The sequence below is a fragment of the Artibeus jamaicensis genome, unplaced genomic scaffold, assembly GCF_021234435.1.
Source record: "Artibeus jamaicensis isolate MK-2021 breed Jamaican fruit bat unplaced genomic scaffold, CSHL_Jam_final contig_415, whole genome shotgun sequence".
NCBI lineage: Eukaryota > Metazoa > Chordata > Mammalia > Chiroptera > Phyllostomidae > Artibeus > Artibeus jamaicensis.
The window spans coordinates 7764722-7786988 of NW_026521823.1; the positions used below are offsets into that span (position 1 = coordinate 7764722).

Sequence of the window (22267 nt, forward strand, 5' to 3'; positions counted from 1 at the left end):
GGTAAGTCTTCCCCTAGATCAAAGTTGACCTTGCGACTTCCACTGAACCCTGTATACTATTACTCTAGCCCCTATCACACTGCACTCAAATGTACACTGACTGTGTACTCATCTGTTTCACCACTGTCCCAAGAGGGAAGAGACAGTCTTATTCATCACTGTATTCCTCTAACAGCACTAGGCGCTCAATAAATGTTTAATGAATGAATGGATAAAAGGATGAATAAACAAGTCTGTACACCCTACTCCCTCTTAGTATATTTAACACCGAGAGCTCTTGATCTTATTCCCAAGTTAGTACTGATTTGAGGAGGAGCTCTCTAAACTATTTCATAAATATTTAAAGATCCTAAGATAGTACTTAAGTGTTGCTACTAAAAACCTAAGTACAGGAAGCTCTAATTAACTCATATTAATGGGCTCAGAAAGGCCCACCTGCCTTAGCAAATAGTTTAAATTTTATAGAACATGTTTTGATGTATTTGACCATATATATTCAGTTGCCCCAGTCCATACTGGTGTTTCTACATTACACAGAAGAATAAAATGTATTTTGAGGATATAGTTTTATAGAAAAAGTATGGAAAATACTGTTTTTAATTTACAAGGAAAATATAGTAAGTTCATAAAATGCAAAATGAACTTAAATTATAACATTAAAGCTTTATATCCTACCAAGCCAATATTACTTTAAATAATATCACCTTAAGTTTAGCTCTTTTTATGTTTTACAATTCATATTAACTGACTTGAAAGTTGGACATATGTTCATATAATCAAAATCACTTTATTTTCTTTCATTGAAATCATTTCATTTTCTTTTTATACATCTGCGTCTAATTTAGCATATACCCCACAAGACAAGTCACATCTAGATACAGGAATAGTCCGCAGGTAGACGGAACCTGCAGGCACGTGTCCTGCTAGGCATGTTCCTCTGGAGAACTGCTCTTTGAGGGAACTGGTCTCACAGAAACACCCAGCAATGTGCTGGAGCTTTCTGGTAGCAGTCAGTTACACCACACGAGCCAGGTGGCCCACAGAGAACAGTGAGAGCTCCACAGAGCACGCCCACCCCAGACTAGGCAGCATCCTCTGCGGCTCTGGGTGTCCACACCCCCATGGGGGACTTCCAGGGGAACCAGGAAAACCTGTACTCTCATCTGGGAGTGGACCGCTGTTGCTAAACCTGTGAAGCGGCGTCCTCCCAGTCTTTCTATGTCCTTGCAGTGTGACAAATCTCAGATCTTTTATCTGTGGCCGTCTCAGTCACACATATCACTCTACTGCTTTGGAATAAACCTTTCACCCAAAGTTCACTAGAAATATTCAAAGTAGTTCATTTCTTATGAAAGAAAACTTGTTAGATACAATATGTTTTTACAATTATCGTTAATTCTCTCAGGATATAGACCAATGGCTATGATACTTTTTCCTTTTCAGTTTAAAGTCAGAAGTCTCACACTTTCCTCAAAGATAGCTTTAAAGAAAAAAAAAAACAGAAAATAATGAGATACACCTTGAGATTTGGCTCTGGCCTTCTCAGTGGAAAAAGGGACAGCACCTAGGGGGCAGCATAACTCTCTTGTTAAAGATCGGGTCCTCTGGAGCCAGTCAGTTTCCTGGCTGCCCCCTGTGACTCTAAACAAGGTACTTAACCTCTCTCTTGCCACAGTTTCTTTGCCTTTAAAATGGGAATAATAATAATAATAATAATAATAATAATAATAATAATAATAATAATACCTATCCAGAGGCTTGCTCAAAAAATTATAAAGCTAACATTTGGAACACTACTTAGCACACAGCTAATAATTATATGGTCGTTACTATCACCTCACACTCCAATCGGCAACTATGTTTTTCCATTTGCTTAGTAAATCCTCTAACAACTTATCTCACATGTTTCTATTCCCTGGAAGGCTTCTGCCTGCCTGGTGACTGAGAAATGTATATTGAACTAGACACTGTCCTATCATAGAGGCCTTATGTGCCAGGTTAAAAAGCCTGGGCTTGACTTATAAATAGCAGGTGCAATTAAGCAGTTTCAAATATGGTAAAACATGGTCAAAACTACAATTAGGACAGGTCACTTAGTTGCTGTGCAGGAAGCTGGGTCTTTTAGAGAGCAACAGGAAGTCGTGAGTCCTGATAAGATAATAAGAAGTCTAATGTTATAATAGAAGTACTTCAGAGATGAAAATAGATTCAAGAAATAATAAAAAGAAACATGAGGAGGATGAAGCTACCTTTTAGAAGAATATAAGAATAAAAGTAAGTGTAAGATGAAAGTGAAGGATTTAATTTAGGGCAGGCAGAGTTTTAAGTACAAATAAGACATCATATGATGGTATTCAGCAGGCTAATGCATTAATGTCTCACCTTGAGGAAAAGGTCACAGACGGACACACAGACAAAGGTAACTACCCAGATCGAGCACTATATACGGAGAGCAGTGGATTCAGGAGAGAGCTGAGAAATCACAACGGTTCAAAGGAAGAACGCACGGGAGAGAGAGAACAGGAAAGGTCACAGGGATGTGGAACCCACAGTCGGTCTCAGAGAGTCAAGAAATCTCATCCTTCCAAGAGGAAGGGGACAACTGCATCGAGCAGAGCAGAGAAACCCAGTTAATTTTCAAAGACTAAAAACGAATGAACATAACTGAGGATAAAAACAGTCATTTCATAATAAAGGATGCATAACAATCCTAAATATATACATACTTGATTGGAAAGATTTTAAAAAAGAAGTGAAAACTGAGAGAAGTGAACAGAAAATTTAAAAATCCTACATAATATTTGGAGACTTCAACACTCTTCTTTCCATAATTGTCACAACAAGCAGACAGAAAATCAGAAATATAGATGTGAACAATATATCAACCGACTTGACCTATTTACTACTGAGACCAGTTCTAACAAAAATGGTGCCACAGAACATTCACCGAGACAGACCACATTCTCACACAGAATGCCAGATTCAAAACTGAAATGGACTGAAATCTCACAGACTATGATCTCTGACCCAAGGGAATTAAATTGCAAATCAGTAGTAACAGAAACACATCAGAACACTCCTCAAATAATTGAAAATTAAACAACATGTTAGCTAAATGACCAATGGGTCAAAGAAAAAAACAACAACAGAGAATTAGAAAGTATTTTCAATATTCAGAAAATGATGCGGCAGCTCCCCAAGGGGAAAATGTATAGCATAAAATTCCCATAGAAACAAAAGCCTCAAATCAATTATTTAATCTTCTATCTTAAGAAATGAGAAACAGAGTAAAGCAAGATGAAGGAGATAATAAAGATAAAATAAATGAAAACAAAAGTGCTATTAGGAAAATTTGTGAATCCAAAAGCTGTCTCTTTCAGGAGATCAATAAAATTGACAAACCTCTACTCATACTACTGAGGAGGGGGTAGAAGACACAAATTATCAATAGCAGGATTCGAAAAGGAGGAGATCAACACAGATCGTACATTAAAACGATAAGAAAATATCAAAAACAACTCATAATTCAACAACAGAGATATGCCAAAAAAAACTCCTGGAAAGACAAACTACCAAGATCTCAGAACTTCCTGTTTTGCTAGCTATAGCTGTGAATCATGTGTGGGTCATGAAATCAGTGGAGTGTATTAGATCATTTTTTCTTGTATTAGTTTTTTTTTATGAAATGGAGAAGAATGGATAAGATCAGAAAAGAAAGGATCTGAGATTATTATGCTTAGAAACATTAAACACTATTTTTTAAATCTTAAACTTTAAGAATTTGTGTGTGTGTGTGCGTGCGTGTGTGCACGCGCTCTGGGTTACAAAACAAAATGCATTTCGTACTGTGGGTCCTGTTCCAAGTTTGAAAACTGCTGCTGGCATGCCAGGCAACAGGTTACAATAGCAATGCTGAAGTCAGTGGGAAAAGGAACGGATTATCAGCAGGGGCACTGCGTCAATAGTTCTGACAAATGGTTGTGAGGGGCAGGGGCGGGGAAAGGCAAGGCAAACACAACTCCTGGACGGCAGAGACACTCAGTGCACACTGAGGTGGAGAATTGAGCACGGCCAAGTCCACATTCAATTTCTCTCAGCTTACCTCTTCATACTGTCCCCCTCCCTGTCCTTCTCCCAACTTTATCTCTACAGGGAGAGCTTCCTTTCACCCAGACTGTAACAATAGAGGGTGGTAAACTCAGTGACTTTTTTCACCTTTACATTACCTTAACACTTTGGACTGCACTTTATACACGGTGAATACTCAGATATTTATAGAATAAACACTATGTAGAATACGCTAACTCTGCCTAGGGACCGCAATGCTATAGTACTACTTCACTCTTAACAAAATAGTGTTCTGTGAAATTAAATTCTGATAGTAATTCACGAAATAACCTTAAAAGGTGAAGTACTTTTGCAGGCCTTTAACAAAGCACCTTAGGCCCTGGCCAGGTGGCTCAATTGGTTAGAGCATCATCCAGATACACCAAGGTTGCGGGTTCAATCGCCGGTCAGAGCACAGGACAAGAATCAACCAATGAATGCATAAGTAAGTGGATCAACAAATTGATGTTTCTCTCTCTCTCTCTTCCCCCCACTCCCTTCCTCTCACTCTCTAAAATCAATAAATAACAAAAAAAAATTATAAGCAACTTAAAGAAATAGTAAGCAACTATCTCATGTTTCTAAGCCCTGTTAGCACAGCAGGTGCTACTTTAGATGCCTTCTCTCAAGTGCGGCCCAGAAATGGCTATTCTCATTAAGAAGTTCTGATTCGAAAGCACACGTGCAACATGTGTACCCTGCGAGTGCCAGCGTTAATTAGAAAACATCATGCTAGCGTACTTCACAGTCTCAGCTAGTGACAAATGCTTCCCTGAGCTCTAACCAGAATAATTTGAAAAGACTTCGAAACACCCAGCTCCCCCGTCCTCACAGCTCTGCACTGATCTATGCTACACATACCCTGTAAGCCTCAACTGCAAATGCGTCACACCACCCCCTCTCCGTCCACCGGGGGATATTTTTAAAAGGGGTCAAAAAGGGACAAAACAAATGCAGCAGTACAACCTACTTGGGCTTAATTGAAACACACCAAAAATCGTTCGGGAAGGCAGGAAAGCTTTAATTAGTCGTCCTTTACAAGTAAGCAAACATGTCATTGATTTGCCAAGGTCACAGAGCTAAGAAGTGGTGAAATCCTGTCTTTCCACAAGAGTCTTTTGATTCCAAATTTGATGCTCTCTCCACATTGCATTAATCAACAGTAGGAAAAACCTTATTGGTCAGTGTCTCCTGTTCAAGATAATCATGCTTATTCTCTAAACTCCACAAAAAACAGGTCCAGCACTTACTTAGATTAGATTATCTGTCCATCCTTTCCTGGACTCAAGTCAAGCCTGGGCCACTGAAGAGCCAGGCTAAAGCCAAGATCAGAAGAGAACAGTGAGAGCTGGGAGACAGCAGTTCAGTCAGGGGGGTCACTGAGAAGAGGGTCACCAAGCAATCTAGGAGACAGTTATGTGTACATCTAAGATGACGGCAGGAGCAAGGCAATTCAGCGATCCAGACAGGTGCTGAGAAGACTGATGGCATGTCCTTGTCAAAGCTTCTCCACCCTACCCCGGCTGGTGTGGCCCAGTGGACTGAGCACCAGTCTGCAAACCAAAGGGTTGCTGGTTCAATTCCCAGTCAGGGCACATGCCTGGGTTGCAGGCCAAGTCCACAATAGGGGACATACAGTAGGCAACCACACATTGATGTTTCTCTCCCTTTCTCCCACCCTTCCCCTTCATAAATAAATAAATAAAATCTTTTTTTTTTAAAGCTTCTCTACCGTCTGCAAAACAAGACTCCATCTCTGGGAAACCTGACCAGGACCTAGCCGGCACAGATCCAAGGAAACCACAATACAATGCCGGTTATCAAAGCAGCAACTCATCCTTTCACTTCAACAAAGAACTTACAAAAGTGCTTAACATGTGCCAGAAAACATGCCTGGAAATATTAGTAACACACGGCCTCTGCTGTCTAAACAAATGAGAAAGACAGATAGCAAATGATGTACAGCTGGATGAAAACACACACACGGCACTGTGGCACCAACCCGGAAGTTCTGACCCTGCCACGCCCAGGTATAAGGGTCAGGGGACAGGTGAGGAAGGCAGGCAGATGGAGTACGGAGGTTAGGAAACTCTTCACTGAAGAGGAGCCCATTGATTAATGTAAGATCAGAGCAAGGTGGCTTCTAGAGCAGCCCGTTGAAGCGACTCCATCACATGACCGTTTCTAAAAATTTGGGGGTTATAAGGATACAGTCATATAACAAAGGTATAAGAAAGGCAAAGGGCACAGGCTGAAAGGTTACAGGGGGAAAAATATAGACTGCCCATAAAATGGAAACAAATCTCAAAGAAATCATCATATAAAATACTATTCATCGATAGAAAGGACGTACTGATACATGCTTCAACATGAATGAATCATGAAAACATTATGCTAAGCAAAACAATTCAGTCACAAAAGCTATGTCATGTGACTCCATTTATATGAAGTGCCCAGAAAAGGCAAATCTATGGACAGAAAGCAGACTGGAGATTGCCTAGGGCTGGGGAAGCTGGAGGGTTTGGGAAGTAACTGCTTAAGGGTATGAAGTATCTTTTGGGGTGATGAAAATGTTCTAAAATTGACTGCAGTGATGGTTTCACAACTCTGCAAATATACTAAGAACCACTGAAATGTACACTTTAAATGGATGAAATACATGATATGTGAATTATAGCTCAATAAGGCTGTTGCAAACATACCACTGTATATTCTCATAAAAGTTCAAACGTAAAAATTGCAGATGGTTTTATTATCGGCCTTAAGAAGCCATTTGAAAGCTAAGTCAGCAGAGGAAGCGTATGGGTTTGGAGCTATGTACAAGATTCAAGCCACAGCTGCACCACTTGCCAGCTGTGCATACTTGAGAAAGCTCCCAACTTAACCTGTCAGCCTCAATGCACTCGGTGGTAAAATGAGGACAGTCTCAACCTCGCAGGGTGAGAAATGATACAATCTACATAAGTGTTCCATATTGCTACCATTTTCTAAATACTGTTATATGAGATATAAATGTTCTGCCAAGTTTACATAAATATCCTTTTATTAGATACTATACAGAGGAATAAAACATACAATCCAATTCAATTTTTTAAATCTGCATGTCAAAATCTATGTCTCATTCATATCCACATGTCTACTTTACCCTAAAATGGTTAAGTGTCTAAGACGGTACTTTGCATTATCAGAGGTACTAAACATTTTCTGAGTGCTTTCTATGTTCCAGACACTCTGTTTCATATTGATACAAGGTGAATTTTAACTCAAAACTTGGTCGGTAGAGTTATATGCTTTGTCATCTATAAGACATTAATATATTTTGGGTGTTATTCTTTATTGGGGTCTTGCTCTAGTTACTCCTTTACCACTAACCAATAGTTATATTCAAAAATAGTTATCGGAATAATGTATTTGAACATACAGGAGTCAGTAAGGGTGCTGTGCTAATGACAATGCATAATATTTTCAACATGCATAACATATACTAAAGCTGCTTAGTTCTCTTGTTTTTAAGCAAAATTTTAAAAAATACGGGGGGGGCAAAAAACTGGAAATTATTCATTAAAAATTGTGTATTTATTCTTACATGTTTAAAGCTCAGTCAACTTCAAAGTGCTCTCCATTTGATGTAGTCTACCTATCGAGACTTTTTTTACACTGCTCAAAACAGTTTTTGAACTCGTCTAATTTGATGCCTTTTAGTGCTTCTGTTGTTATTTCACCTCTTCCACATTGGCAAAAACGTTTCCCTTTGAGGACGTTTTTATGTAGGAAAACAAAAAGGTCTCTTGGGGTGAGATCAGGTGAATAGGGAGGGAGGGACATGGGGGTCATCCCATTTTTGGTTAAAAAATGCTGAACACTCAGTACACTGTGGGCAGGTGTGCTCGTCAATTACCCATCATGAAATGGGCAAACATGTTGAAAAAGTCTTCAAAAAAAATTTACTGAAACCATATAGAATCTAAAGAACTTGAGGAACGTGGTCATAAACTAAAGGGGGGAATGGTGGGGAAGGGGGTGTGCAGGGTGGAGGGGAGTGAAGGGGGGAATAGAACAACTGTAATGGCATAATCAATAAAATATATTTAAAAAATAAAAATTAAAAATTTACTGAAACCTAACACAGCCTCTCACAATAATGCCAGCTGGTACACTGATACAGATGAGTTCCTAGAACACTCACCTTCGAGGGAAGTCTGTACTACAAGAGGCCCGCCCTCCAGAAGATAATTCCGTTTTTTGTACATATATAGTATTTTACTCTGGTCTATTTTAATTAGCAACTACATATTTCTGAAAAGCTGACATGTCTTTAGCTATTCTTTTTACCTCTTTTTGTAAGCATGAGAGCTGATCTGAATGATTCAGGTTGACTAATAATTTGTAATCAAACAAAATTTTTAAACTAATGTATCAACTAGTCCCTTTTACTATTGGAAAGCAACAGTTTAATAAATTTTACTACTTCTGCCTCTTAATTTAGCACCTTTTAACAGTACATTTACAAAACATGCAGCTTTTAGCAATGTCCAAGGTGTTAGCACAGCATGCCATCAACATCATACAGTTAGTCTACATTCAAACAAAAGAAACATTGAGAGGAAGCTTACCACGTCATCTGTCAACGTCCTAATATTTAAATGCTGCAAATTAAAGAAACCAACCATATTAGTAATTTATAACAGCTTCTTAAATTTTTAGTTAACAGAGTACATTTAATATTCTACAATGCTAGGTTGAATGTAATTAAACTCATGATAGTCTAATAAAAATGCATTATATATTGTTGTAATCACTTTCACAAAAAGGTAGACAAAAGTTGCCCTAGATATGGTAGGTCCAAATATTTCCTAAAATTTCTTGTATTTGTAAACCAAACTAGGAACCTAATTGTGGTACAATAGATCCTCCCAAGTAATCATAATAATTATCATTAAATATATAAACTTAAAATACAGTGGATATTTTTAATCTAATTTTCAAAAATGTGTTCATATTACAAAACAGGGAAACTTCAAATCTAGCACTAGCATGCAGCATAGCAGATAATGAAATACTTTGCTGGTTTAATTAAGTTAATTCTAGAAAGGAAGAGAATACTATGACCAGTATTTGCATCTTTAACATCAGTTTGACTTATCACTAGTGGTGACAGTGGACACTTTCAATTTCATTGCTATCATCTTTGAAAACCCATTTTCTGATTTCCTTGCTAGATAAACATAAGGCCACTTTAGAATATGAATAATTTAGTTTCCTGCAAAGTGGAGTTCAAAAGAAAAAGTATTTAGGTGAGGAGGGGGAACAGAAATCTAAGTTTTATAAATTCTGGAGTCAGGAAAGATTTTGTGTCCCAGTTGCTGGAATCAATATCTGATCCTCCTTCTTTTATTCATTGTGGCATTAGATCTTTAATAGGGCAGAACAAGGATCAGTGCATTTCCTAAATAGGAAATCAGAGATATGGACTATATTGTAAGTATAGAATAATGTGTTAGCAACGAGTTCACCTTTATGCTCATGAATCTAGTTCAATGATGATCCAGATTAAAAACTGTTACAGAGTAAATCACTATCCCAGATTCTCTTCTGTCTTTCACCAAGATGTTCCTTCGTCTAGTACAGAGAAAACAGTAACTCTAGGGACCCAGAATGAGCCCTGTATACCCCAAAAAGAACACAGAGGGATAAATGACCACACCATTAGCCATTACCCACAGCACTAGGTTCCAGACTGAACTGCTCGGTAAATTAGGAACAAAGAAGTAATAATATTAGATAAACAAAGGGTTAGTGTGTAATTTGGAGCTGCAAAATTTGCTTTTAATCAAGACTATCTCCAGCTCTTGAAACTGATAGGTATGCTCAGAGGTCCTTAAGAGTGGGTGTGATCCTCACCCGGCAGAACTACAAAATCTCTGAAGCACTTAGGACTCCAGTCTCATCCCAGAGACCTTTACTAGGATGAAACCCAAATCTCCACAGCTCCCAGGTTCACAGAAAAAGGAACAGTGCCAAGGCTGCACAGGGTTCCCTTCCTCTAACTGCAGCCCCCTGTGTGCTTTCCCGCCGAGAGAGCTTTCCGGCCCCTGCATCTGCCGAACCGAATCTCTCTCTTCTCCACCCAGAGGTATCACCCCAATCACAACTCTCACAACACTTGAAAGCGGTCGTTTCGAAGTTCTCTAACAAGAGGAATATATAGCCGGCTTCTGACAACAGCATTCTAGGTGGCTTAATGCTTAAGAAAAAGTAAGGTCTAAGAAAAAGTATGAAGCGGAAATCCTATTTAGAATAATCGGCTACAAGAAGAGAAACACCTACTTAAACAAATGAAATATTCCCAAACTCCAATTTGAGTCGCCAGAGAAAAATGCTATAAAAATTATATTAAAGAGAAAGACAATGAAAATAAGCAATTTTAAGAGAAATGGGGTAGAGCCTGTGCAAGATTTATGAGCTGCAGAACGCATAGAAGATAGAGAAAGCAGAGCACCAGACAGAAAAAGTAGGGGCGATAGGTTACGCGATGTCAAACCCAGAAGATGTAAATACCCAAAAAGAAGGTTTTTCATACCTTCAAAGGCTCAAAACTACACAGCTTTTTGGAGTTAGGGAAAAAAAACAAAGAGTGACTTGTCTAGGAACAAGACGTATAATGATTAATTTTTTTTGACATGGCTTTATATTGGGTTAGCCAAAAAGTCCATTTAGTTTTTTCCATGAAATAAGATACAGTTTTCATTTTCACCAATAACTTAATTGATTTGGACTATTTTGAGTATGCCATCTATCTCCCTCATGGTATACGTTCATTGTTCTCAATTAATGTCTCAATTTGATCGCTATCAACTTCAACTTGTCTCCCCAACCACGGAGAAATCCCTAGCATGAAATTTCACCAACCACTTTTGACACATTCAATCCATCACAGCACCTTCTCCATACACTGCACAAATCTTTCCTTGAGTTTCATTGCATTTTTACATTTCTTTGAAACAATAATGCATAATACTCAGAAAATGTTGTTTATTTCATTTCATCTTCAATATTAAAATGGCTACACAAAAATTCACCGATTCTGATAAGTTGTTTTAAAATGCATGCTGATGTGACAGGTGTCACACTGCAATCTAACAAAATTGTTTCAAGTGAAGTTAAAGACAACTAAGCACTGCTGGAGCCATCATATGAAAAAAATAAATAAACTCTCAGCCAACCCAATACGTTTATAAACATGTATATCTGTATGTTTAAATGATCTGACTCTTGACTTCCGCCAAGATGGAGACCTAGGTGGGAACACTTTGCATCCTCGCACAACCAAATCTAAAAACAACAAAGTTTTAACAAAAATAAACGCAACCAAACAACACAGAAAATCGAATACGGAGTCTGAAAACAACGAAGCGCTCAGCTAAACCGGTGAGCGGGGTGAAGCCAGCAGTGGAGCAAGTCAGGCAAAAAAGATCCCCCCCACCCGGCGGTGCACAGGCAGCCCAGGGCGCAGATCCCAGGTGCAGGCTAGCTATGGGCAGAACCCAGGGAAGAGGCGCGACTCGCTGTCTGCAGTCAGTGCATTTGCACGCAGATAAACCAGTGAAGAGGCCAGCGTTGAGACAGATCTCGAAGGCCCCAGCAGCCCGTGCACAGCGCAGGCTCCCACATTTGCGCTCAGATAAGCAGGCGGGACGAGTGGAGAGGACCGCCATGGCTCCCTCTCTGACCCGCCCCCACATACAGTGTCACAAACCACTGACCTGGGTAGCCCCGCCCTGGTGAACACTTAAGGCGCCTCTCCTCATAAGTAACAGGCACAGACAGATCAAAACATGGCTCAAGAACAACTCAGAGCCCCAGAGCCCATAAATCTAAGTGACGAAGAAATAGCCAAACTTTCAGATGCACAGTTAAAAAAACACTGGTGATCAGGATGCTCACAGAACTGGTTGATTTTAGTCACAAATTAGAGGAATAAATGAAGGCTAAACTAATTGAAATGAATGGTAATGCACAGGAAACCAATAGTAATGGAAAGGAAATTGGGACTCAAATCAAGGGAGTGGACCAGACGGAAGGAAAAAATGACGAAATAGAAAAATATGAAGAAACAACAATTCAAAAATATGAGGAGAGGCTTAGGAACCTCCAAAACATCTTTAAATGCTCCAACATCCGAATTATAGGGGTACCAGAAGGGGAAGAGGAACAGTTACAAGTGGAAACCTTATTTGAACAAATAATAAAAGAGAACTTCCCCATGCTGGCAAAGGAAATAGACTTCCAGGAAATCCAGGAAGCACAGAGAGTCCCAAAGAAGTTGGACCCAAGAAGGAACACACCAAGGCACATCATCATTACATTAGCCAAGATTAAAATCAAGGAGAGAATCCTAGAAGCAGCAAGAGATAAGGGGCCAGTCACCTACAAAGGACTTCCCATCAGACTGTCAGCAGATTTCTCAAAAGAGACCTTACAACAGGCAAGAAGGGGCTGGAAAGAAGTGTTCCAAGTCGTGAAAACCAAAGACCTACAACCAAGATTGCTCTATCCAGCAAAACTTTCATTTAGCATGGAAGGACAGATAAAGTGCTTCCCAGATAAGGTCAAGTTAAAGGAGTTCATCATCACCAAACCCTTATTATATGAAATGTTAAAGGGACTTACCTAAGAAAAAGAAGATAAAAAAGATAAACAGTGAAAGGACAGCAAACTCACAGTTATTAACAACCACACCTAAAACAAAAGCAAATTAAGAGGACAGCTAGATCAGGAGTGAACCATAGAAATGAAGATCACATGGAGGGTTAGCAACAGGGGAGTGGGAGGAGGAGAAGGGGGGAGAAGGTACAGAAAATAAGTAGCATAGACAGTAGATAGAAAATAGATAGGGGAAGGGCAAGAATAGTATGGGAAATATAGAATCTAAAGAACTTGAGACACGTGTTCATGAACTAAAGGGGGGAATGGTGGGGGAGGGGTGTGCAAAGTGGAGGGGAATGGAGGGAGGGAATAGAACAAATGTAATGGCATAATCAATAAAATAAAAAATATATATATATAAAAATAACAATAACAAGAAAATAAATGATCTGACTTTTGAAGGGCTCAATTTGTTAGATGTTTGACTTGTGTTTTTAAAACTATAGAGGCACATACATAAGCCCCATTATAATCTACATTATTCTACATGCCTTCACACACACACACACACACACACACACACGTGATGCATTTCAATACAATTATAATGCAAGGGTAGCTTATGCGGAAAATAGGAAAAATAAGAACCCAGGGGAATTTAATAGTCTGAGAGAAGAGCAAAAGAGCAAGAAGATCGAGTCAAGTTCATTATTCCTTCTCTTCAGGAAAATGCTCAACTATGGATTCTCACCACCAGCCAGAGAAGCCAGCAGGACAGGAAATGACGGCAAATTCAAAGTTCCCATAATTGAACAGGAGATACTAACTAATAGGGTGAATGACTAAAAAACTAATCTAAAAAAATTTGGGTATCTTTATCAAAACATTAAAATAAGAATTTAGTTCCAGAAAACAAATGACATAGCTATTTGTTTAGACACATTCAATCTAAAAGAAACCACCAAAAGGAAAAAAAATTTTAATAGATCTAAGCAAAAGTAAATTCTGCAAAAAGCTGAAATATCCAATCATAGTCTACTTCAAACATGCCTGAAAGAAAAGAAACAAACACTAAATACTTAGTGAAAAAATGTAAAGGTTATATAAAATGGCATTCTTTTGTGAGATGTTTGAATGTCAATATCAATTCAGGTTTATTATCCAGTTTACACTATCTCAAGGTCCAACCTGTTTAAATTAGAGACTTCTAAACAGTTGAGTGAGTAAGTGATGGACATAAAATCCTCAGATCATTACACAGGGCTTTGGCCTTTTGTAGCTACAAAACTACATGGATGATACCCTTAATTTTTAAAAATAGAAAAACTGTACTGTAGAAAGTATTGCTTTTGTACTGGTACCTGAGGTACTCTTTAAATGTAAGGTTGACTGAGATACTGAGAAAATGAAGAAGTGTTTCTGTTTTCCAGCTACAAGCCATGCTCTTTACTCCCGGCTGGGGCAACAGGAAGTGCACACACATCAATCCTGTCCAGGACGAGCAAGTGCTGGTACCAACGCCAAGAAGGAAAAAGAAACATGAAACTGACTATTAAGCAGACACAACTAGAAATGCTGTTTAAAAATAACCATTCGATCTTTAGGGTCATATCTGTCCCCCCAAAAGTTAGAACCATATTGTTTTAGACATTAAAACGGTCACACAAAGGTGACTTTGTACCTTTAGTTTTTTAATTGGCCTGTGGTCCTATAGATATTATTATGGCTTTAGAGGAGAGAATAAATCTGGGGATAATCAAAATATGAACAGTTCGGAACACAGGACTACTGATAATTGGTTAGTGCGTGGTATAGTGCTATTTTCCTGGCCCTAACTTTTTAAAGCAAAAACCTCACCCTTCTTCCTGTGGTCTTATGTTTCTCTGCTTGCGAATTCTATTTTCTCCCTAAAAAGTAAGGAGTACCATATATAGATATGTTTTCTGCTAATGACAGTTCCTAGGATGAATGATCAGAGACTAAATCTGGAATTGATAGATAAAGTGTCTTTTTTCTAAGGAACGTAGGACCCAAGAATAGGGGCAGAAACACAGACCACAGACCTCCATATTCCCACTTAAGCAAAGCATGCAAACCTTTACTGAAGACAGAACATGCTCCAGAATAAATCTAGAGCTTTCAGAGCACTGTGCTAAGTGCTGTAAACATCAAGAGGTATGAAGAAATAATCCCGCCTCCACCCATGTACTTTACACGTAAGTAACAAAAACCAAATAAATTAACACAAAGCAAGATAAAAACCCCCGGGGTACTCATGCAATGAAAAAGATTCCCAGCTACAGCCAAAGATGTTTAGCAAGTTTTACATTTTCTTTCATTGGTTAACACATCTGAACTAGCAGGGAGCAAAGGATCTGTCCACTGATGTCATCAAATATAAGACAGCCACCACCAAGGGTCAAGATATCAGGCTTGGATCACTGTCCTGAGAGCCAAATACATGGTAATATTGAAAAATCGTTCTCAGCTGCTGCAATTCCATTCAACTTACACCTTTTAACTGGGTCATTATAAGAAACTACCAACAAGAACAAAACCTGTAAGACTAAAGATTCTGAGCTCACTTGACTCAGACTGAATTTTCATAAACTAGGTTCTCTGGACCATCCGGTTAGTGGGCACGAATAACAAGCCCAGATTATCTTTGTAAAACTCAACCACAGGGCCTTGGCTTCCCAACATTCTGCTTCAGTAGGTCTAAGGCCGGGGGCACAGGACCAGCCTGTTTAATGGGCCCCACAGAGGGCCCAGGACTGAGAGAAGCAGGCTCCACACAGCCCCCCACACCAGCCACGGAACATTCCCCCAACCTGCACACACATTTCTCATCACATGGCTCACTTTAAAACCGGTGCCCCTGAAACGAGCTAAATGAAAGGTGCAGGTAAGAGCACAAGAGGATTTCAAAGAAGTGATAGACAGGGAGCTGGTACAACTGGGACAGGTTTACGGCCAGGAAGTGGCAGGCACCAATTAGTACTGTTGAAATCTCTTAAAACAATCTCGGGTGTCAGGATGAATTACCAATTACATCATTTATTCAAATGCTTAGTCTGTCTCTAAGGTACAATATTTCAATTTCACAAGCATATGCCTAGACCCTAAAGTATCAAAGATTGTTCATTATATGCAACCATGACATGACAGTATGTGCTTGTCAAAATGAGTCAGTGACAGGTTACCTACTGACACAACAAAGTGATACCTTAAGGGGGAAAAAAAGCAAGGATCAGTCTCTTAATCATAATCTATGGGTAAAGATAATAGGTCGAAATGTTGCTCACACTTGTGTTAAAGTCCAGATTTTTCCTCCAACACACTTAGGAGTATATATTTTGACCTGATGACATTTCTGGTCCACACACCTGTGTTTATTTTAATGTGAATTCTAATTATAAGTATGGTAGAAATATAAAGTACATTACTACTAACCATGATACTAAACACACCCACAGATTCTATCTGAGGGTCATCTCCCGGGCAACTACACCACACACACAGATGAGAAAATATTCTTCAAGGGCTCCAGATTTAACATCTCGGAAGGGTCCAAAAATAACACTGAAGCTTTCCTAGCACCGAGGATAAGAGCAGAGCTGGCCCTTTGATTCCATAAAGAAAAGCTTTTAAGTTTACTGGCTCTTCATGTGGTCAATTTTTTTAATCTTAGATGGAGAAAAGTGAGAGAGAAGACGGTAGGTACAGCTGAGAATTAGGAAACGCTTCCAGCTTCTTTTAAATCTGTCCATTTGCTGAAAGCCATAATCCTGCCCACCTCGAAAAGATAAACACCTGTCCATTAACTATTATCCAAGGCTCCTCCACTCTCATCCACCCCAGAAGCCAGACCTCCCTTCTCCATAATTCCTTCTTTGGGAAAGGAGGCTCATCAAAAAAGACCGGCTTTCAAGAGGAGGCATCATTTAAGCATCAAAAGAAGTAAAAAAGATTCATTTCTAAGAGAATATAAGGTTTTCAAAAGGCTGCAACATAATTGCTAGAAGACAACCACCTCTCTAGAAAAGCCAATTATCAAACTGCTACTCGAAAGTCTCACCTAGGTTCCTCATCACAGGGGCTGAGCACCTAACAACTCATTTTTATTCTACAAAGAACCCTAGTGTTCTTTTTTCCATCAATGAATGTAAAATTTGAGGTAAAATTAAAGGGAAATCATAATGGCTAACTAGTAACACAGCTTTAATATCTATTTTAAGACGCTAGCTTCGGCTGTTCCAGTTCTTTTCACTCTACTACCCGATCAAAAACGCTTCTCCAGTCAGCCCTGGAAAAAGCCATGTATCTCTTTGAAAAGCTTTACACATAGGTTTAGTTCTAGACCTTTTTCATTATCTGAAGAAGGCTGAAAAGTACTTAAACTGTAAGTTATCGGAAGATTTTAAATGGTCCCTGGGCTTTGAGGCCCTGAGGTTTACCCAAATTACTCGATTACTCCTGACCATGCCTCAGCCTCCTGGTCGTTTGTCCAAGACACGAATCTAGACTGAACGTCTCTGAGACCAGTGGAGCACCACACATCACCTCATACACGTTTGAGAAGGATTGTATTCATTCCCATTCTAGCATCACCATTAATGAATATAATTTCATTCAGTCTTTTTAGAGAACAAATTGGTGAAACAAATCCTATGTTCCCATTTTTAACCTAGTAAGTCTACTTCTAGAACCTACACTTAGGAAATAAGAAATACAACCAAAGATTTATATACAAATATGTATCGCTACAACATTACTTTAAATATCTAGAATTGTAATCAACCTAAAATTTTCTAGATTATAAAATAGATTAAATTATAGTCCTGCCATACGGACGGTGACATAGAAAAATACAGACAACAAACATTACATTAAAAAAATGTTGCATTTACAATGGTGTACGCAATATAAATCCAACTTCATTAATACAATAATTTATGGAAAAAATAAGATAGAAACCATTGTTAATTTTATGTACCTGCATTATGGGGTTTGAAACAACTTTTTTCTTTCTCATGTATTTCTGTATTTTCCAAGTTGTCTAGAATGAGTAAATTTATTTTTATAATGAGAAAGCTTTTTACATTACTAAGAATAATACTTTTCACACCAAGCAGAAAATATAGATTAGTTCCTTTTCAAAAAATAAAAGTACGTATTAGTGAAAAAACTAAAAATGAAAATCTAAAAGATCTGATAAATGCTATGAACAGACTTTTTAATGGGCTGGGTTTTTTAATGCACATTTTCAGATGTCAGAATATTAGGCACATTATTCATGTGTTTTCTAATTCACATATATAAATTAACCAATCTCAAAAGGTCCTTGGTTTTGTGAATTATTGATGGTGTCACCTGCTAGAAACTTAATTCCAAGAAAAATATACGAATCACTCCATCACAAGCACAAATCCTTCTGACACAAATTCAATTTCTGTGGCAACGATAATATATTGACTTAGCTTTAGTTTTCTATTTTATGACACTTATTAATGGCAGAGATAAAAGAAATCTAACATTTTACTTTATTGTAAATGTAAACGATCTCAGGTTATCTTGAGAAAGTCAAACTAAATACCACACACTTGATAACCCCTTCGTGAATGAGGACATGATAACAAAATATAAAATATAAGACCTACGATTTTCAATGGAGACCTAGTTTTATAATCCGATTATTTTTCTACTACGCAATTTAATTAGGCCGCCAACCTGTAGAGGGCACTGCATTAAATATAAATAGAGCCCAGTTCCTTCCCTTAGGAGCTTAAAGCCAGAAGAGCAGCAAGACAAGTTAATAACCACGGTACTGTACGAGGCAGTGGGGTAAGCACCACGGCAGAGGCATTCAACGATGACTGGAAGGAAAAGCAGAGCCTCTACCTGCTAATTATGCATGCTTAAGTACATGCTAATTAACTTGCAAACATTACGGCAATGACCTAAGACTATAAAGTGAAATTAATTTTTAACCATAGTTTAGGTAAGTTATAATACACAATTTGTTCTTCTTACAGAATGGGATTTCTAAAACATTCATTCAACAAATATTTATTCAACATTACTACGTTCTTGACAAGGGAAACAAATAAATAAAACAAAGATTCCTGTCCTAAAGGAACTTACCTCCCACTGGGGAAACAGACGATCAACACATAAGTAAGGCAGAGAGGGTGCTGGGAGGTGATGGGTGCTCTGCTACAACCGAAAAGCAGTGCAGGCCAAGGCCAGCCCGGAAGGAGTGGCAGGAGGGTCTGCAGGCTGCAGTTTTAAATGTGGGTAGCTGGGGTCGGCACTGGCCAGAGTGAAAAAGTCTGAGCAATGCTGAAAATGGACTAAGTTGGCAGCAGAGCAGAAAGTGCTTCAGATGGAAAGATGGGCCACAACAAAGGCCAGGCAGAAACCGGCGCCTGGGCTGTGTGCTCTCGGAGCCAGGAAGCCGGCGCAGCTACAGAGGAAAGAGGGCAGTGGCAGCAGGCCGTCCGGGCCATTTTGAGGATATGGGCTTTTATTCCTCAAATGGAACAGGTGCAAGTGTTTAAGTATAAAAACACATTATGAATAATCGGCTTAAACAGTAAATTATATTTGAATCTGCACATTATTCAAGATACACCACAGGGAAGGAAGGCAATAGGACTGGCCTCAAAAAATCCTTTCCCGTCAGGGCCCTTGAAGAAGCTGGTTTGGTTGAGCTGCCAGGAGTCTCCACTAAAAAGTATTAGAAATACTCCCAAAACACTGTGAAGATCACATAGGCAATTTTTGGACAAACTCAGTTAATTCTATTGCACTACCCACAGTCCCTCAGCCCCCTGGCAGGCCTGAGTGTCAGCCCTAAGGAGTCCTCCTACAAGGGTCCCCACACAAGTGCAAGACAGACACACAGCCTCAGGGACCCCACTCAGGCAGCATCGCCTCTGCCCTTTCCCTTCCACTACTTTATGAGCAGTCCCCAGATTAAATCTACCTACCACGGTTTTCATTTCAGTGCCACAGTCCCTCCTCTCTCAACACCTGTGCTCAGGCTGTTTCTGTTACCCCACACACCCAGCTACTCACCTTCAAAAGCTGCCTGGTTCAGGAATGTTCTCCAATTCTCCACAACCTCAGGTGTGCCTCTCCCGTGACTCTTACATACCGGCTTGCACTGACTGGGCAGAAGCAAACTGCCTAGGTTCTAGGATCAAACTCACCTGGGTGGATATCCAGCTCTGGATACCAATCAGCTGTGCGACCTTGAGCATATTAACCTTCTGAGCGTCAGTTTCCTATCTGCACCAGGAGAATGGGAAGCATCTGGCCCCATAGACTCCTTGGGAGCCTTAACTGAAGAGGCCAGGTAAAGTATACAACATACTTCACCTGGCGGGGAGGTGGCTCTAATGAATGGTTGTCCCCTTCCTTCCCACTAACGTCCCCACAGGCACCACCTTGGTTCAGACCAAAGTCACTCACCTCAAAGCCACTCACCTCAAAGCCACCCCCAACAGTCTCCTCCCCCCTGAGCAAGGGAATCATTCTCTAATCCACTTACAATCAATTAGTACCTAATGTAAATGTGTGCAGGTCTCCCACCCTGGGCCCAGACTAGGGTTCCTGGAGAGCAGGGATTTCTGTCGTGGTCACTTTGCCAGCAGCTCTGTGTTGTGGGGTGTCGGGGATACTGGATCACCCTCTCTCACCTGCTGGAGCTTCTCATATATTGTTCTTTTTCTCTGGGGCTCAGATCTTAGGGCTGAGAACTCTAAGCAGTCAACTTCCCATTGCCATCCCAGAGCCGCCACACGTCACTGGGGCCTGACCGGGGAGGTAAGCAGACTGAACCAGTACTGCGCACAGAGATCCCTAACGCCGTCACTACCACCAGGAAATAAAAACCCCACCTCTGCCCGCCTGGATCTCTTTTTTCACAATTCCCTTGGTCACACTGATTGCTGTTTATCTTAGAGTACGTGTTTGTCTTGTTGTCTCATTTTTTTTTTCCATTTTAATGTGGCAGGGACTTTGCTTCTCTCATCTTTGAACACCTAGACCTACCACAGTGCAGGGAACATTTTAGGCCAGTGGTTCTCAACCAGACTGTGCAAGAGAATCATCTGAAGAGTTGTTTCCTTTTTCTAAATCAGATGCCTGAATAACATCCCAAACCAAATAAATCAGAAAAGCCGGAGGTGGGGGCCTACCATAAGTATTTTTAAAGGTCCCTCAAGTGAAGCTAATATGCAACCAGGGTTAGAATCCACTAAACTGGGTGAAGTACAGACATACTTCATTTTATTGTTCTTTGCTTTATCTCGCTTTACAAGTGTGTTTTCTACACGTTGAAGGCAAGACTGTCCACCAGCAAAAGAGTATGACACACCTTACTACAACACTCACTTCATTTCGGTCATCTAGAACCAAACCTGTAATATCTCTGCACACCTGAATTAGGAACTCAGTCTTCTGGTTCCAAGCCCATCATCAAGGAATCACCAAAGACCCACACGTGGAGACGTGGCAGACACCTGTTGTGTGTCATGCACACAATCACTTCTCTATGTCATGGGTGTGGGCCCCAAAGTCTTCAATGTCCTTTGTGAGCCAGCCCTAGCCACAGCTGAAGTGAGCAGAGCTCAGCACTTAAACACAAGCCCGACCAATCGAATCCTCACTTTCCCAGAAACCTGGATTTGGGATACAGAGATGAGAATCAGGATCTGCTCTCACCTAGACCAAGGGCATACATAGATGGGCACGTGGAACTGTGAGGCTCTGGACTTGGTTGTATGAAGATGGGTAGTAGAAGCTGCAATATGCAAAGATACGACAGTGGGCAAGGGTGAGAAGCAAAATGAGGCTATATAGCCCCAGAAAAGAGAATGAGGAAAGCAGCCAGCTTTCAGTTCTCGGCTCCAGTCTCTTGTGAGAACAAGACACATTTACTGTACTTGATCCCAAAGATAACCCTGTCTATCTACAATTGTGCTTTCCAAGCTTAAACTAGCTATTTTTTTTTACTTTTTTAAATTAATTTTTTTATTGATTATGCCATTACAGTTGTTCTATTCCCCCTTTCATTCCCTTCCACCCTACCCCCCCGTTCCTACCATTACCCCCCCTTTAGTTTATGACCATGTGTCTCAAGTTCTTTAGATTCTATATTTCCCATATTGTTCTTGCCCCCCCCATCTATTTTCTATCTACTGTCTATGCTACTTATTTTCTGTACCTTCTCCCCCCTTCTCCTTCTCCCACTCCCCTGTTGCTAACCCTCCATGTGATCTTCATTTCTATGGTTCTGCTCCTGATCTAGCTGTCCTCTTAGTTTGCTTTTGTTTTAGGTATGGTTGTTAATAACTGTGAGTTTGCTGTCCTTTCACTGTTCATCTTTTTTTATCTTCTTTTTCTTAGATAAGTCCCTTTAACATTTCATATAATAAGAGCTTTGTGATGATGAACTCCTTGAATTTGGTCTTATCTGAGAAGCACTTTATCTGCCCTTCCATTCTAA

At 39.8% G+C, this 22267-nt stretch overlaps 1 protein-coding gene across 2 annotated transcripts in view; it reads right to left on the reverse strand.

The window, feature by feature from the left end:
• Positions 1-22267, reverse strand: part of DIAPH3 (diaphanous related formin 3) — a 470657-nt gene that overhangs the window by 432521 nt on the left and 15869 nt on the right. Inside the window, exon 2 of one of the 2 annotated variants that reach the window (XM_053665455.1) lies at positions 8721-8753. The exons of the other annotated variant lie outside the window; for it this stretch is intronic. Coding sequence (XP_053521430.1) covers positions 8721-8753 — 33 coding nt within the window. The remainder of the gene's footprint in view (positions 1-8720; positions 8754-22267) is intronic. 2 annotated transcript variants of the gene reach the window in all.